Here is an 18823-nt window from a genome sequence, read left to right as displayed (position 1 = left end):
CCCTTTCACACATAGCACACAACCGGAGATTGTCCGTGTCAGGCGCGTTTACACCACCCGGAAATACTCTTGTTTGGTTTAGACGAGGGCGGAGCCTGGGTAGAGCTGAGGACGTGATGCAATGACGCAATGACGCTGCAGGTTTTTAGCACGGCCAAGATGGCGGACGAGGCCGCCGACTTATCTTTCTTTTGCGTTGATACTCCTTATATTTTGACCTATCCACAATATAAACGAAAGAGTGGAAAGGGATAATATATGATTATTACATCGTATATGTTATTATTTATTGATAACGCATATGTGTGGAATACTGGACCCTGATTGGTCAATAGCTTTTTCTGAATAACAACCGACAACAAACACCAGCTAGTGGCGCCGTCTTGTGACGCTACATAGAAAGTACAATGGAAGGCTTGAAGAGGTTGGTGCGGAAGCTTTAATTCTTTATAAAATCTTCTCACGTCAATGTACTCGTTTATTTTCTCAGTAGGAACGGAATACGCAGGATTACGCGCGGCCCGGCGGCCGTGATGCTTAAACAACCCCCTCCAGAGTGATACAAGAAGCAATCGCTCCGTTGGGGGTCATTTTGCGATCATGGCCGCCCAGCCGCGCGTTATCCCGCCGCCGCCTTCATCCCCAGGCGGCTGACGCCTCCGTGTCCTTCCCGCAGGCGTGGTGGGGCTGACGTACGTCATCAACAAGTTCCGCATCGTGAAGCTGACGACCAAGGACCAGTTCATCATCGCGTACGGGGGCCTGCGCGGGGCCATCGCCTTCTCGCTGGGATACCTGCTGGACAAGAAGCAGTACCCCATGCGGGAGATGTTCCTCACCGCCATCATCACCGTCATCTTCTTCACCGTCTTCGTGCAGGTAGAGGCTCGCAGAGGGGGCGCCTGGAGGTGTTCGCTTCGCAGAGAACCGGTCCGGTGGCGATGGATTCGGGTTGCGGGCGTCCTGCGCCGCTCACCCAAAAGAGACTTTGGTCCAACTTGTCGTAGTGTGTGTCTTCAGGAACACGGCGCTCCGCCGCCGGCTGCAGAACATTCCCAACATTCCCAACATTCCCAACATTCCCAACATTCCCAACATAACCCCCTTTTCCAGCTCTCAGCCTTCCAGCGTTTGGTTCTACTCTCCACATGAGACGTCTCACGCCACCGGTTTGGAAGCAGTGACTTCCTTGTTTGCCCCTGATCTCAGCGTTACACGCCCAGTGTCACTTTTACTGTTTCGACACAAACAGTCTTTTCTTTTCATTTATGCTCCAGTAGCAACATGTAGCAGCCGTCTATGGAGCACCGTGACGGAGAGACAGACAGGCAGCGAGACAGACGGGCAGCGAGACAGACAGACAGAGACAGGCAGAGAGTTAAACAGACAGACGGACATGTAGACAGACAGGCAGACAGGCAGACAGACAGACACACGGGCATGGGGACAGGCAGGCAGACAGAGAGACAGGCAGGCAGACAGAGAGACAGGCAGTGTGTTTGACAGGCAAGTCTTGAGCTCCATATCCAAGTAGAGAATCCAGGACAAATCCGCACGATTGAAGACACACAACAGACACCTTCACAGTATAATAATAATAATACTAATACTACTACTACTACTACTACTACTACTACTACTACTATTACTACCACTACTAATAATAATAATAATAATAACAACTAAAATAATAATCATAATATAAAAATAATAATAATAATAATAATAATAATAATAAAAACGAAAATAATATTCATAATAATAATAATAATAATAATAACTAAAATAATAATCATAATATAAAAATTAAACAATAATAATAATAATAATAATAATAATAATAATAATAATAATAATAATAATAATAATAATAACAAATAAAATAATAGTCATAATATAATAATACTAATACTACAACTACTACTACTACTACTACTACTACTACTACTACTACTAATAATAATAATAATAATAACAAATAAAATAATAGTCATAATATAATAATACTAATACTAATACTAAGACTACTACTACTACTAATAATAATAATAATAACAAATAAAATAATAGTCATAATATAATAATACTAATACTAATACTAAGACTACTACTACTACTAATAATAATAATAATAATAATAAATAGATATATATATATATATATTCAGATATAGTTTAAAGAACAATATTAAATGTAAATACCAGTCATTTCTCTCTTCTGAACTTTTTGTAGTTCTTGTTCTTCTACCTTTTCCGCCGCCTGGTCAGTGTGATTCATTTTCAGTGATTTAAAACAGGGGTTCCCAACTACCGGGCCGCGGACCAGCATTTGCCACCTGTCCGTGGGAAGGCGGGCGGGATTTCCTCTGGACACCTTTTCTGTGACCGGACAAACTTTATCTTTATTCTCGAGTCTTTGGCTCAGTTTTTGTCTTCCCGACCCTGAGGAGGTGAGCTGTGAACGCTGCACAATCTGCCGCTTTTTCGCTCCCTCCCATAAAAGTCAAGGATTTCTGACGCCTGGCGCCGGTAAAAGTCCAGATTCCCGAAGCGTCCTCCTCCTTTTTATGGAGCCACGGCTTGTTTTACAACCCTGTGGGGGGGGGGGGGGGGGCTTTGGAGCGGTGGAGCTGCAGACGCCTGCAGGGGAAGCTTTATTATCAGGAATTAAAGGATAAAGTGTTTGTTTAAACAACCTCTTTCAGAACCAGCAGATTCATATCCATCATAATTAAAATGTGTGGAGTTACATGTCGGGAGGGAGCTCAAAATCAAATACACAAATAGCCAAATATATATAAATATACAGAATATACAAAGTGCTGTCAATGATATTTACTTAATAAGTATACATGGTATATATCATAATAATTAAGTAAAATATACTAAATATGGTAAAGGATATATGCATGTATATGTATAGTATGAACGGATTATAATAATTAAATCATAAAACAATCAAATCCAAGAGATGACGCAAAGTGAAAACAACATTTTAATGATAGATATACACAGTAGTATGATAATGAATACATAATAAAGCAGTAATGTTGAGCATGAGGACATTACGTTGAATTACTCTTTAATGAGGAAGGAAAACAAAACTCAAATGTGGTGACAGCAAACATTCCTCTTTCTTTATTTCTTACTTTTTCGCCTGCTCCGACGCTGAAACGTCTTTATTTTCCATAAAACTGAAATAAAATGTATTAAATAGTTACGAAGACAAATACACATTAAAAAAAAGAAAAGCGTTAGAGAAATCGTTTCAAATTTTGAATATATACCACTCAAGCAGTCACTAAATACAAATATATATATATTACATGATAAATGCATGAAATTAAAATTGAAATTGAAATTAAATTGTTATATTTATCATTTATATACTTGGCATAGATAAAAAATGTTTTTCTATGAATAAAATATGTATTATTATAATAACAATAAATAAATATAATAATCACACAATAAAATATGTTCTTTGCTCTTGTTCTAATCTTCTCCCTCCCCTCTCCCTCTCCACCCCACCCCACTCTCTCCCTCTCCACCCCACCCCACCCCACCCTCTCTCTCCACCCCACCCCCCAGGGTATGACCATCAAGCCGCTGGTTGAACTTTTGGCCGTGAAGAAGAAGCAGGAGGCCAAACACTCCATTAACGAGGAGATCCACACTCAGGTATCGGTGTCTCGGCGGCGCCCCCTGGTGGCCGCCCTGCGCTCAAACGACAAAGAAAATAATAATTATAAATTTAAAAAAAAAATCTTTTGTGTCGCAAGATCCAAACCGCACGGCTGCAGGGCTACATGTCGTTCATCAGTTCGGGCGGAACAGCGGCTCTGCCTTCATCAGAACGAGCTGCACTCTGCAAGTGACGACCCACAGTAATTTATTTTGATGGAATGAAAAGAGTGAATGAGTCACATTCAATATGAGTTACGCCAAACAGCGTGGTCCTCGTTTCGCCTTGAACTTTAGTTAAGTTCGGTGTTTATTTTTAGTTTTTGAGTCGACGGTTCACCGTTTTGTTGGAGTGGCTCCAGACTCATTTAGAAGACTTTCAATCGTTAGCGAGTCAAGCATCACGATTAACAGGCCATAATAACAAGCACAGCTGTATTTGTTTGCGTGAGTGAGTGAAGATGCGCTTAAAATAAAATGGAACATTTCAAACAATGCTGTTAAACATATACTGTCTATACAAATAAGTGAAGATAAATCACATGTGAAAATATGTGAAGATTTCATTCAATAAAAATAGAAAAATCTAAACAGTGGAAAAAAAAATAGACACGGCAGTTAAAATATCTCCAGCTCAACATCTCTGGAATAAATCTAATGCAATTGAGTTGGAAATATGTTAAAAACCACAGACGTTGGTCATTAGAAGTTCAACGTGTGATGGCTGCCTCCCTCCAGTGGCGGTTTGCAGGAACTACAGGTTCCCTGTGCAGCCGCCGCTCTGCAGTGTGGCTGAAGCGAGGACTGACACCTACAGCAAGAAGATAGTTAGAAACATTCTCTCCCAAGGTTAAATATAACACGTGCACACACACACACACACCAAACACACACGAGTGGTGAGTCACCGCTTAAAGGCCGTTCCCCCTGGAATAAGCAGACAGTGGATTTAAATGCATGCACCATGTCCGGCGCTGTGGATGCATTGTTACTTTTTCATTTCATTGTTTTCATATTTTTACTGATGGTCTGAGACCCAGCCCGGTCTCCTCAAAATGGGACGCCGCTAATGCATTAGAATGTAATTCATCAACATTTCGACCAATTGATTATTTTGATGTTGATGTGGTCATGACGGACCTCTAATCCCTGGCAAAACAAAGAGAATCCTCCTCCTCCCAGACGGGAGACACCTGACCAATGCTAATGACAACGAGCTCCAGGGGCGCTGTCTTAACAAGCGGTTGCCACGGCGACGCGCCTCTTTCCCAGCGCCACAGCAGGAGGTCAGGCGGCGCCACAGCAGGAGGTCAGGCGGCTGACAGACTGAGGACGTTTCCACGTCTTAACTTGGTGTGGATTTAATTTGAGAGAAGGAACAGCACTAAAAAAATGTTTTGGAGACGCGCGGGAGTCATTCATTCCCAAATCCTAAACACGTTGCGGGTGGTCTGGAGCACAAATCAACCGGGGGGGGGGGGGGGGGGTTGAGGAGAAGGGGAGAGAGGGAGAAGGAGGAGAGGAAGAGAAGAGGAGGCGACAGGAGGAAAAGGGGGCAGTGGAGGAGAGAGGAGAGGAGGAGGAGAGACGCTTTATTTGCCGTTTTGTCGTTGGCCACGGCAGCAAATACGTCCGGATGTAAAATACAACGTTGCTTTTCTCGTAAAAGTACGTTGAAGTGATTTAAAAGATGGACGGATGGAAGGATACGTTTTTCTGGAGGGAAATTGCAGTTTTACAGCAGTCTCTAATAATAATCATAATAATAATAATGATAAAATTAATAATATAAAACAAAGGAATAATTTTTGGCAATAAATGTAATATATGGCCATTTTTTTAAATACCCAATAAAATACATACAGATACAATCACAAAACATACAATAAACTATACAATTAAACAGAAAATGTACAGTTAAAACAGTTTAGTGTACACAATAAAATATGACAATATACACTAAAGCAAATATTCAAAACAAAATCACCTCAAGAAATAAAAATGAAAACTATAAAAATCCAAATGAAAACGACCTAATAAATAAACAGGAAAATGAGTCATATCCCACAAACAGTGAACGAACAGTGAACCAGAAAGATGGAACAGCATTAGTAAAGTACACTAAACATCCCAATGATAAACATTGAGTCAAAACCTAAGAAAAGACCATTTATTGTTTTGTATGCCAGGTATTAAGACGTCTCTTGTTATTTATTCCCAGTTCCTGGACCACCTGCTGACGGGGATCGAAGACATCTGTGGTCACTACGGACACCACCACTGGAAGGACAAGTAGGACTTTTTTAAACATGGGTGTGATGAGAAACCACGGCGTGGCTTCACCACCAGGGGGCGCCAGAGAACACAGTCGGTGCAAAATGAATCGTGGTCAATGGGCGAACGCCTCAAAATGTCCTTGGAATTAGAGATAAATAGAGAGTTACAACACTTAGATAAACAATTAGGGAGCTACAGATTATTTTTATTGTATGATTTGTAAAAGTGTTTTTTTTTGCAAATATTCATTTTAATATTCAATTTGCTCTGTTGAAGGTAGGATCGGCTGGTTCGCCCTCTAGTGGCCACAGCGGGAGAAACACAGATAAAGAAATCATTTCTCTCCCTGTGCTTATCCATCTATCTCTCCACCTCTCCACCTCTCCACCCATTCATCCATCTCTCCATCTCTCCATCAGGTTGAACCGTTTCAATAAGAAGTATGTGAAGAAGTGTCTGATCGCGGGGGAGCGTTCCAAGGAGCCGCAGCTCATCGCCTTCTACCACAAGATGGAGATGAAACAGGCCATCGAGCTGGTGGAGAGCGGGGGCGGAGTCAAGCTGCCGTCCTCCATGCCCTCCACCGTCTCCATGCAGTGAGTAGCTCCCCACCCACCAGTCAATCAATCGGTCACTCAATCAATCAATCAATCAATCGGTCAATTAATCAATCATTCACACGTTGATTAAATTTCACGTCGTGTTCTATCGTGTCTTTAAATCGACAAATCAAACATCATCAAATCACATCATCTGTTGTTGTGATGATATTGAGGGAAATGGTGGATTTCCCCATCAGCTGCCGGAGTAGGGCAGGGGGCGGGTGGAGGGAGAGTAGAGGAGGAGAGAGGTGGTGTAGTGGGAGGCAGAGGTAGAGTTGGAGTGGAATAGACAGGTAGAGCACAGATAGAGTAAAGGTAACAAAGAGGTGGGGTAAAATAGAAAGTAGAGGAAGGTGAAGTAGAGGTAGACTAAAGGGAGAGTAGAGCTTGAGTAGAAAAGCTAGTTAGTAAAGGGAGGTAACAGTAGAGTAGAGGTAGAGTTAACAGAGGTGAAGTCAAGGTTGGGTACAGGTAGAGTAGAGGGAGCTAATGTAGATTGAGTTAAAGTAGAGGGTAGAGTAGGGGGAGTTAATGCAGAGGGAGTTACAGTAGAGGGTAGAGTAGAGGGAGTTAATGTAGAGGGAGTTAAAGTAGAGGGTAGAGTCGAGGGAGTTAAAATAGAGGGAGTTAAAATAGAGGGTAGAGTAGAGGGAGTTAAAGTAGAGGGTAGAGTAGAGGGAGTTAATGTAGAGGGAGTTAAAGTAGAGGGTAGAGTAGAGGGAGTTAATGTCGAGGGAGTTAATGTAGAGGGTAGAGTAGAGGGAGTTAATGTAGAGGGAGTTAACGTAGAGGGTAGAGTCGAGGGAGTTAAAATAGAGGGAGTTAAAGTAGAGGGTAGAGTAGAGGGAGTTAAAATAGAGGGAGTTAAAGTAGAGGGTAGAGTAGAGGGAGTTAATGTAGAGGGAGTTAAAGTAGAGGGTAGAGTAGAGGGAGTTAATGTCGAGGGAGTTAATGTAGAGGGTAGAGTAGAGGGAGTTAATGTAGAGGGAGTTAAAGTAGAGGGTGGAGTCGAGGGAGTTAAAATAGAGGGAGTTAAAGTAGAGGGTAGAGTCGAGGGAGTTAAAATAGAGGGAGTTAAAGTAGAGGGTAGAGTAGAGGGAGTTAATGTAGAGGGAGTTAAAGTAGAGGGTAGAGTAGAGGGAGTTAAAATAGAGGGTAGAGTAGAGGGAGTTACAGTAGAGGAAGTTAAAGTAGAAGGTAGAGTCAAGGGAGTTAAAGTAGAGGGTAGAGTAGAGGGAGTTAAAGTAGAGGGAGTTAAAGTAGAGGGAGTTAGAGTAAAGGGAGTTAGAGTAGAGGGAGTTAGAGTAGAGGGAGTTAAAGTAGAGGGTAGAATAGAGGGAGTTAAAGTAGAGGGAGTTAAAGTAGAGGGTAGAGTAGAGGGAGTTAGAGTAGAGGGAGTTAAAGTAGAGGGAGTTAAAGTAGAGGGAGTTAGAGTAGAGGGTAGAATAGAGGGAGTTAAAGTAGAGGGAGTTAAAGTAGATGGTAGAGTAGAGGGAGTTAGAGTAGAGGGAGTTAAAATAAAGGGTACAGTAGAGGGAGTTAAAGTAGAGGGAGTTAAAGTAGAGGGAGTTAGAGTAGAGGGTGGAATAGAGCGAGTTAAAGTAAAGGGAGTTAAAGTAGAGGGTAGAGTAGAGGGAGTTAGAGTAGTGGGAGTTAAAGTAGAGGGTAGAGTAGAGGGAGTTAAAATAAAGGGTACAGTAGAGGGAGTTAAAGTAGAGGGAGTTAAAGTACAGGGTAGAGTAGAGGGAGTTAGAGTAGAGGGAGTTAAAGTAGAGGGAGTAAGAGTAGAGGGTAGAGTAGAGGGAGTTAAGTAGAGGGTAGAGGGAGTTAAAATAAAGGGTACAGTAGAGGGAGTTAAAGTAGAGGGAGTTAGAGTAAAGGGTTGAGTAGAGGGAGTTAAGTAGAGGGTAGAGGGAGTTAAAATAAAGGGTACAGTAGAGGGAGTTAAAGTAGAGGGAGTTAAAGTAGAGGGTAGAGTAGAGGGAGTTAGAGTAGAGGGCGTTAAAGTAGAGGGAGTTAAAGAAGAGGGAGTTAGAGTAGAGGGTAGAGTAGAGGTAGTTAAAGTAGAGGGTAGAGTAGAGGGAGTTAGAGTAGAGGGAGTTAAAGTAGAGGGTAGAGTAGAGGGAGTTAGAGTAGAGGGAGTTAAAGTAGAGGGTAGAGTAGAGGGAGTTAGAGTAGAGGGAGTTAAAGTAGAGGGTAGAGTAGAGGGAGTTAGAGTAGAGGGAGTTAAAGTAGAGGGAGTTAAAATAGAGTAGTTAACCTCTATCTATACGTGCATGCTGGGGCTGCTCTCAGCCAATCAGATTTCTGAATCTTCGTTCCCTTTTGTTCATTTTGCAGTCGCTGTTTTGTCGCGGTTGCGTCTTTCTTGTCGTTGTCGTCGTCGTCGTTGTTGTTGTTGTTGTTGTTGTTGTTGTTTTCGCTGACTGCAGAGGTTTTGCGCTTCCTGCAGGAACATCCAGCCCAAGCTGCCTCCTGCAGCGCCCCCTCTGGAGAGGGTGGTGCCGCAGATCCGCAAAGGACGGGAGGAGGAGATCCGCAAGATCCTCCGCGGCAACCTCCAGAGGACCCGGCAGAGGGTAGGCCGGCCCCGCCCACCGCGCTGTGCCTCTCCTTTTGGGGGTTTTAGTGTTGATCTTTGTTCGTTTTTTTTACCCGAATTGCGACGGGAAAGTGACGAGCTGCCTCCTCCGTTACTTTCAACGGAAAATGTTCTGTTTTCTGTTTTGTTTTTATGGGTTGGATGGATTTGGTTGCATCCGTGTTAATTCAACCACACACACCAGTTACACCTGTGTCATTATAAAGTCTGAGGAATTAATAAACCGATGCTCCTATGAATCCAGCCATCAATTAAAATATATACATTTATAATAACGGACTTAAATTATGTAAAAAAATATATATATTTATATTCATATTTTCTCAAATTATGTATTAATTTAAAAAAAGAAGAAAAAACATGTTAAGAACTCACCTATTGAACATAATTCATAACTTAATAAATGTGATTTGGCTGAATATTGTAATTTTCCAATGGTTAAAAGTTTCTGATGTTTGATTTTCCAGAAACAAAATGATTGGTACATTTGAGCCAAAACATTAAAAAGGTTTTAGAACGTCGCACGTCACCTCCTGTTTTCTATGGATTTTCTGTCTCTCTATTTGTGTTCTATATTTTATCTATATTTATATAAACTCTCCTTCCTTTATTCCCTCCGTCCTCTCTCAGCTGCGCTCCTACAACAGACACACCCTGGTGGCCGATCCCTACGAGGACGGATGGAGCGACCTGCTGCTGAAGAAGCAGAAGATGATCGAGCTGGAGAAGAAGGTGTAGATGCCATAGATGAAATGCATATAAAGGTGGAGCTGGATGTAGAGAATCACGCTGCGGAAAGTGGGGACACCTGAACAAAACAAAGGGTTCAAATTGGTCTCTAAAATAAGGTTCCCTTCCGATCCGATCAAAATATGCTCCAAAATTCCCGTACTTCCTTCTTATTATTATAGATTTGAGTAAATAAGAAAATCAAAAATCAAAACACAAAATAAAATCATGCGATTGATCGTTATAATTGCACAACTTTTATAAAATTAATTGTGATTAATGGCAAATAAACTAACAACTATTGTGCAATTAATCATGATTAATTGCCATTAATTGTGATTAATTTCCGATTAATTATGATAATTGCATGTGACAAATAAAGATTATTCTTCTTCTTCTTAATTGCCATTAATCATGATTCATTTCCATTAATAAGGATTAAATGCCATTAATCACAATTAATTTTCATTTATTATTATTAATCACCATTAATTGTGATTAATTTCCATTAATTAGGATTAAATGCCATTAATCGCGAGTAATTGACATTTATTATTATCAATCACCATTAATTGTGATTCACTTTCATTCATTATGAATAATTACCATCAATCGTGATTTATTTCCATGAATTATGATTAACTGCCATTAATTGTGATTAATAGCAATTAATATTGGTTGATGCTGGGTTACGGGGGCAGTGGCTCAGGAGTTTGAGCGGGTCGGAAGGTTGCCGGTTCGATCCCCGGCTCCTCCTGGTAGCCTGCTGATGTGTCCTTGAGCAAGACACTTCACCCCCAAACTGCTCCCCGGGCGCCGCTACGCAGCCACTGCTGCTAGATACAGTACGTCAGTTACTAGGATGTGAAATGCAGAGAAATGCATCTCGTTGCCTCAGGCCTTGGACTCTGTGTAATGACAATGAGTTGAGTCTAAATAATTGGAGCAACTTGCGAATATGAGTTTTTGAAATTGGAAGAGAAAGATAAGGAGATGAACTGTTAGAGTCGAGACTCGTCCTTGTTTCAATTTGACCCGGAGAAAGCGCCAAAGCACTAATGAAGCCAAATAGTCTAATTTGTTATCGAATTAAACTCCTCCCTCCGCGTCCTCCAGACACTTAATTGGAATTTTAGTGCCGCACAATCGGGGCCGATCAGTTTTGTGCAGACGATCGCGCCCGCCAACTTCCATTTAATCAGCCTCCACATCCCATAATGGAAACACACGTAATGGCTCGAGTAAATGGGAATGGACCAGAAGCCACTTTCGATTTTGGAGGAGAAGATTTTTTATTTATTTTTTTAGTTGTTTGCGCGACTAACGTTCCCATTCATCATTTTAAACACGTCGGACACGGACTCCTGCTGAATCACTGCCGAGGACGTTTCCGCTGCCTGGCGTGCGGCTGGAGGCGTGACGGTGAAATAACAACCCAGTGGTATGAAACCACATGTTTCAGTGATATATTTCCAGATGTGGTCTTGTCCCAAAATCCTGGAATAGTGTTTACCCGTCCATCTCTCCTCTTTGGCCTTCAAGGCCCTGTCCACACGTTGATATGCATATTTCTGAGAACGTAGTATTTCCTCTGCGTTTTGGCCACGCCCACACGGGAACTCAGAAAACATCGGTGTCGGCACCGGAAATATCCATGTACGTGTGGAGGAGGCCTGAATCAGAGACCTGCTCTACCACGATGCCATGCTTTGTCTTTGCATTGTCCCCTATTTCCCGCATATCTGTTAAATATTTATTATCTGTTATATTAATATTTTAAAGGGATACTCCTGTTTTTGGGGGGAAATAAGCTTTTTGTCCATCTTACCTGGATTCAGACGAGAAGGTCGATACCAATTTCAACGCTGTGTCCAGTACAGAAATTGATAAGGGCTGCATGCTGACTTTGTTAGCTCGATGCATGGCTGCAGAGGGGATCAGCTCGCCAGCTGTGAAACTCAAGCTGCTGGTGTTGCCGGGTTGCCAGTTCATTCAGCATTGCAGTTCGTACCTGGCAACCCCCCACAGCTGAAAAGTCCGAAAGGGTTCCGAGTTAAGCCGCTGAAAAGCTCTCTTGTTTCATATCAGATGTATAAATAAAGGCACCCGGCGGGCCGTAATATGGCCCCCGGGGCCTCAGGTTCCCCCGACATCCCGGAAGCTCTCGGCAGCCCGTATCCATGGTAACGGTAACCGGCACTCAGTCTCCGTCTGCTTCTGTTGCTCCCCAGATAACAGAGATGAACAACTACCTGACGGTGCCTGCAGCGCCGCCCGACTCCCCGACCATCTCCAGGGCCCGGCTGGCGTCAGGTGAACACACGCACGCACGCACGCGCGCACACACACACACACACACACACACACACACACCAACGCCAAACTGCTACAGCCACCGCTTCACCGTCTGGAGCATCTTTTGCTGTTTTTCTATTACATTCACTCTCGTCACTATAATAAACGGTTTTATTTATTCAGCACAAGCTTAGATGCGAGTCTGATTTATCAGTTTGTCAGTTCAAGGAACTCTACAGTATAGCTCCTATAGCAGCAGCCAAAAAACACGAGAAACAACAGAGATCTGGTAAATGTACAGGCCTTTGTAAAAGTTTTTATCGTCAACAAGTTCTTTCCGGCGAAACTTGAAGAAACTATTTTTGTTGAATCAAATTCACACGATAAAATCCTCCCTCCGTCCCTCCACCAGGAGTTCAATGCAAAGTAATGGGGGACAAGTTAAGAGCAAGTAATCGGGGACAAACCCACAATCTGCGTTCAGTGGGGAAAAAAAACCCACGGGACGCCGCAGATGAGCCGCTTTGTCAATTCGAGGAGTTATTAAAAAAAATAAAAATAAAAATAAAAACTTTTTTATGCCTTCATTGCTGTGCTGAAGTGTTGCTGTTGCTGGTGTTACACCTAAATGGGTGACGCTGATGGTGACTGCTCCTGTTTCTTTTTAGAGGTGATCTACATTTCTCTTGTGCCGATGTCACGTTTGTTTGAGATTATCCTCCAGAAACGAGCAGATAAACATTTTCGGCGAGTTCCCTCAAAATATCCGCGGCCTTTTTAAATACGTCCTTTACTAGCGTTGGATGGAGGGACGCAGGGTCCCGTTTGGCTGAACTGAACTCTTCCTTTAATTGAACTCAAGTCTGCGCAGTCCCACGCTCGTGAGTGATCCCTGTCACTGGGATTTGGGGTTTTCGGCTGCTGCTGCCGCCGCTCGGGCTCCGTTGTGGTTCCACTCGGGTATTTCCTGTTGTGATGGAAATACATTTGCATGCCCCGCCCGCCCGCCCGCCCGCGTGTAAACCCCGTGTGTGGTTTCATTTTAGGCAACGATTTCAAACCCGCTCAGAAGCAGAAAGGGGCCCGTACCTGCCCAGGTAGGTAGCAGGCGTTAGGCTGCAGAGCAGCTCTTGTTCTGACCCTTAACCCAAGATGTCCGCCTCATCGACGACCCCTCCCCTAACACGCATGCACCTCCGGGCGTCCGGGAATGTGCATGATAAGATGGGACGACGGGAAGGTCGAGACGAGGCCCCCGGGGACCAATCGCTGCCGGGGATTTGGAGCTCATTTCAAGCAAATCCATGCATGTGTTCCATGACAGACCACCGGCTTGCTTTGCCTTGTTGTTGTTGTTGTTGTTCTTGTTGTTGTTGTTGTTCTTGTTGTTCTTGTTGCTGTTGTTCTTGTTGTTGTTGTTGTTCTTGTTGTTCTTGTTGCTGTTGTTCTTGTTGTTGTTGTTCTTGTTGTTGTTCTTGTGATAGTGGTGTTTTGAAATGTATGAGAGGGTCCTGATGCTGCTGGGCAGGGATGCACAGGTGACCGTGGGAGCAGATGACCAGGGCCCGACACTCACTTTGAGAAGTAGTGACCAAAATGCCGACCGCGCTGACAAAAGCGGTTGCCGGATTTAAATGATTTTATAACGGAGTGATAACGATTCTAAATGCACTAGGGACGCTGCCCTTATTTGATTTTTTTTATCCCATGTGATGAGTTGCTATTAACGGGGGCAACCAGACCGCACCAGATGGTCGACAAAGGCACAGATCTGGTTGCCCGGGGCAACTGGGCAACCGTCATTGTCGGCCCTCACACGGTTATCTACAAAATCTGAGAAATGTTCGGTCTTTGCACCGGTATTCTCCACCGTATATCGGTACAAAGACCCGGTGTCTGTGCTTCCTGCTTCCTGCTGACTGTCTCTGTGGTCATATCTCCTTTTCCCGTGGATCCGTGAGCAGGAGATGCCATCGCTGCACTCGTCCTCCGCACAGGAAGCTAATCCCTCCATTCCCGCCCCCCTCTCTTCCAGACCCCCAGGCCTACAGCATGAAGCCCCTGTCGGACAGCGTGCCCACCATCCAGGTGGACCTGGCCTCGCCCCAGTCCCCGGACTCCGTCAACCTGATAGACGAGTTCCGGGAGGCGGGCCAGGGGCAGGACCGGGACGGAGCCCAGGACCAGGGCCTGACCATCAAACCCCTGGGGGACCCCAAGGGGGGTCCGCAGCGGGGTCCGCAGGGGTCGAAGGATCAGCAGAGGCTCCAGAGATGCCTGAGCGACCCGGGGCCCAGCGCCGACGAGGAGGAGGAGGAGGATGAGCCCTTCCTCCCCTGAGGCCCGGAGGAGCCAGGGAAGGAGGAGGGACGGGGTTGAGGAGGGGGTTGGGAACCCAAAGAGATACGATTTATGGTTTTTTTTTTTGGGCAGGGGGTTCGTAAACCAAAACGCGCCAAAGCTTTGCAGAGGGAAAGAAAACGACAAGGGGTGGATTCTCCACGAACCAAACTGGAATCGAACCGGAACGGGATCAGAGCTCAGTTCCTTTGTCATTTTCGCTCTTTTAATATTTTTAAAGGTGATTAATGTTGAAAGCAGTCGCTGCTACGGGGGGGGCCGGGCGGAGCCGGGCGGGTCCGGGCGGTGGCCACGGCAGGGGGCGCGGTGGGGCGGGCGGAGGGTGGTTGACAAGTTTAAAGTGTCTTGATGAGGGGAGAGAACTATGCATCACCAAAGGGGTCCAACTGAGAGTTTCTCAGTGTTCTGCTGACGATTTCATTTGTTATTTCAATGATGTTCATGTCTGTGATGGAGCTCCAGTCTGTGAGACGTGCACGTCAAAACTTTCCCATTTCCCCCCAAACGTTCCATTTTCCCGCCAAAATGTGCCCTTTCCCCCCAAAACATTCCTTCAGACTTTTCCATCAAAACATTCCCACTTTTTCCCACAAAACATTCCCTTTTCCCCCAAAAACATTTACATTTCCTCCAAAAACGTTCCATTTTCTCGCCAAAACGTTCCCTTTAGCTCCCCAAAACATTCCATTTCCCCTCAAAACATTCCCTTTTCCCCCCCAAAATGTTCCCTTTTTCCTCAAAATATTCTTACTTTTTCCCGCAAAACATTCCTTTTCCCCCAAAAACAGTTCCTTTGCCCCCAAAAACTTTCATACTTTTCCCCCAAAAACATTCCCACTTTTCCCCCCAAAAGTTCCTTTTTCACTTGATTTCTCATCATTCCTTCCTCTGATCTTCCCCGTCCCGCAGACTGCAGCTTCATGTCGACGTCCAGCTGAAGACTTTGCCTTATTTGACGCCGGACACAGAAATCTTCTTTAATTTTCCCCTCGCTGCGATTCTTTTGACGTGTTGGGCGCGTTTTTCCTTTTTCCTTCAAAGCGACACGTTTGATTTCAGGGAGGCTGGAGGGCGTGGTCACTGTGTCAACTCAAAAGTCACGTCAAAGGCAACTCGACGCCCTTCTACAATAAATTCATATTATTTTCATAGGCTTTTCCGAACGACAGACTCTACGTTTCCGAGAGCATCGACAAAATACATAAAAATTAATGAATTGGTCAAGTTTCATGGCCGCTGTGAAACTTGAAAAATTAATTAATATTTATCTATTTTTTTGGGGGTGTATATGGGTGTCTGCAGGTTCCTTCAAAGGCCTTACAGTAAAATGTCTTAAACACTCTTTAATTGGATCTTGAATGTGATCGCGGGAGTCTCTGCGAACAAGTACGGGTTTGGAGAGGGAGGCTGAGTCTTTGTGGCAGTGCGGCGCCCACGCGGCTTCGCTGGCCCCAAAGCGCAGCATAAAATAACCCAGCATTCACCGGGCGGGGTCCCCGCTGCGAGACAGAACTGCACCTGGGGAGGCTCTCCCGCCGGGTCCGCCCGGCACAGGAAGCCTGCGCCGCCACCCGCAGACCGTGGCTGGACCACGCCCCCCCCCGCGGGTCTGCAGCGGCCACAGTGTTAAATCAGTTCTTAAACGTCGTCAGACGCTCTCAAATGGGACAGAATGAGGTTTTCATTTCTGGAAAGGAAAGTGTTCTGCATCGTCTCGTCACAGGCCTGCAAAACTTTGCTGGATCAGAGAAACAATCCGTGCAAAAGTCTCCGACTGGAGTTAAATTTAGACTTTGAAAAGGTCGTATCTGCAGACGCCCTGAAACCACTTTAATCCGCTTTACACTGAACACGAAGCAGGAAAAACTCCAACGCAATGCAAAGACAATGCAAGCGCTCGGTGGAAACGTGTTTGTGTGTGTGTGTGTGTGTGTGTGTGTGTGTGTGTGTGTGTGTGTGTGTGTGATAAGAGTTCAGTTCATCACATTTTGAAAAGTGAAATCTCGTCTGTGTTTTATGGTTTTACCTCAATCAAAAGACCTGTTAGAAAACAAAAGAAAAAAAAACAACAAACAACCATGATTATGAAAATATATGAATGATTATTTACCTTTTAAATCTTTTTTCATATTCGGTTCTTAAATTGTGTCTTATTTTTTGCGGTTCGGTTTGATTCTAATTCTATTTTATAATTTTTTTGCCTTTTGACACAAGCCATAACAAATATTTTGACAATGTCGGCCATTTTTATCTGCAGAAAATCACCTCATGAATATTTAACAATACAAATAAAGATAAATACATGTATTAATATATATATATATATATATATATATATATATATATATATATATATATATATATATATATATATATTCGCTCACTGATTTCCTAGCCTTATATAGAAGCCGCTCGGCCCTACGTCGCCATGGCACCAGAGTAACTCTATGCAGTATAGATCTGTAACATATGTATATTGATCATTAAATGCGCCTAATTGTTCCCTTTAAAGTTCCTTTGCAATCGATATGTCTGTAATCCTTCGAATCATGTAAAAATATTGACCTGAGGTTCTAATGTCGGAACCAAATCGCGGCGTTCAGACTGGGAATCGGAATCCGGACTCAGACTCTGGGCTTTTAATCCTGGTTTTTGTGCCGTCCTGTTCCAAACATCACCCGCTATCGACTCGCAACGATCGACTCCCGACTCGGGATGTCCGATCTTCCACTGGTCGCGTGTCAGCATTGGTCCAGCAGGGGGCGCCAGATTGAGCTGGTTTTAAACCTGTAACTTTCGTCTCAGTCCAGCAGGGGGCCTCCACTCGGAATGGTCGACTCCCGACTTCGCAGCATAAAAAGAGTGGAAGTCTTTGCCTGAGTGGTGGTAGTGTGGGACGCGGCAGGATTCAGTCTCAAACCGACAAACAAACCAAACCAAACCAAACCAAACCAACCAAGTCCGCCAAACAGTCGCGTCGCGTGATGGACGTACTGTCGGCGTTCGCCCAGCAGGGGGCACCGGTCGAACTGCTTGACGCCTGGGTCTGCGAATGAAACTTTCATCTGCAAACATGAAAAATGTATCGTCGAGGTGTTTTTTTAAATACTGTAAAAGTTCCAAGAAAATATTAATATAGTTGTACAGTGTGTATGATAGTGTAAAAAATAACTAATACATGGCTTGACTTTTCTACACAGTGTGGGGATGAATTGGGGAAAAATTGTCGACACGGGAGCTTTTTGTCTTTATTTTCAGTTTTTTGACATTTCACGAAGCTTCTCCATTTTCGTTTTCATTTTTTTTTCTACATTACTCACATTGCATCGCCTGTGCAAGGCGCCTTCTGGACCTCTGACCCTTGACCCCTGACCCCGAACGAGATGAGCTGACTTTACAAAACAGAAACAAAAAAAAAAACAGCACAACCTTTTGTTTTTCACGCGGGGCGTCAGCGCGTCACCAAAACGCCCAAAAAAATGTATTTTACCAAAATTCAGCAAAGAACTAATCAAAAATCAAGGCTGTAAATTGATTTGAGATAATTTGAAATTAAAATTTTAAAGGTATTAAATTGTTTACTTCCCCCGAGCGGGCCGTGCAGCCGCTGCAGGCGGGACGACGGAAATTTGCAAGAAATAAATACAAATAAATTGAACGTTGCATTTTGTAATTAAGTTTGGAATGACCCTAAAATAGTAATTTCATAACGGTTATTATAAAATTATCGTAAAATATGTACCATGACATTTTTAAATATTCACATTTCAAAAAAAGTGATCACGACTAATAAAACAAATCCTTTGGATTTAAATTACGTGTTATTCTTCATCTATCTGAACTTATTGATCCTGATCATGTCTTTTATCTGCTCATTAAGTTGAGTTTAAGGTTTTGAGGTTTAATGTATTAAGATCATTTGGGGATTTTCTGTGGTAATCCATCGTTGGATCAACATTAAAATAAATTTCAGTATAAAAATCATCTGTATTTCGTAGGTCACAAAACGACTGAAATGATAGTGTCACCCTGAAATGGAGAAATTAAGATGAACGTTTTAAGTTGAGAAAAACAAAGAAATATATATATATATATGTCTAACAAATCAAAGTTTTTTTAAATTTATTTTTTGTTGATTTAGTGCAATGATATATTTTTTGACGTGTTTCCTCAGAGTTTTGTTCTTTCTTTCCAGTTGTGTTTGCTTTCCTCCGGAGGCGTTAGATTCATTCTGGACGTTCGTCGCAAAACGTCCTGGGAACCTGGAGCCAGCG

At 43.5% G+C, this 18823-nt stretch overlaps 1 protein-coding gene across 1 annotated transcript in view; it reads left to right on the top strand.

The window, feature by feature from the left end:
• The window catches only part of slc9a1a (solute carrier family 9 member A1a), a gene marked incomplete at its 3' end in the record, with an annotated part of 41061 nt that extends 26533 nt beyond the window's left edge, over nucleotides 1-14528 (top strand). Inside the window, exons 5-12 of the mRNA XM_080005718.1 lie at nucleotides 677-879; nucleotides 3591-3680; nucleotides 5905-5975; nucleotides 6380-6556; nucleotides 9015-9141; nucleotides 9795-9896; nucleotides 12125-12206; nucleotides 14224-14528. Coding sequence (XP_079861844.1) covers nucleotides 677-879; nucleotides 3591-3680; nucleotides 5905-5975; nucleotides 6380-6556; nucleotides 9015-9141; nucleotides 9795-9896; nucleotides 12125-12206; nucleotides 14224-14528 — 1157 coding nt within the window. The remainder of the gene's footprint in view (nucleotides 1-676; nucleotides 880-3590; nucleotides 3681-5904; nucleotides 5976-6379; nucleotides 6557-9014; nucleotides 9142-9794; nucleotides 9897-12124; nucleotides 12207-14223) is intronic.
• Nucleotides 14529-18823: the final 4295 nt, after the last annotated feature.

This window comes from Zeus faber (assembly GCF_960531495.2).
Source record: "Zeus faber genome assembly, chromosome: 8".
NCBI classification, from domain to species: domain Eukaryota; kingdom Metazoa; phylum Chordata; class Actinopteri; order Zeiformes; family Zeidae; genus Zeus; species Zeus faber.
This window is presented reverse-complemented; position numbering and strand designations above follow the sequence as displayed.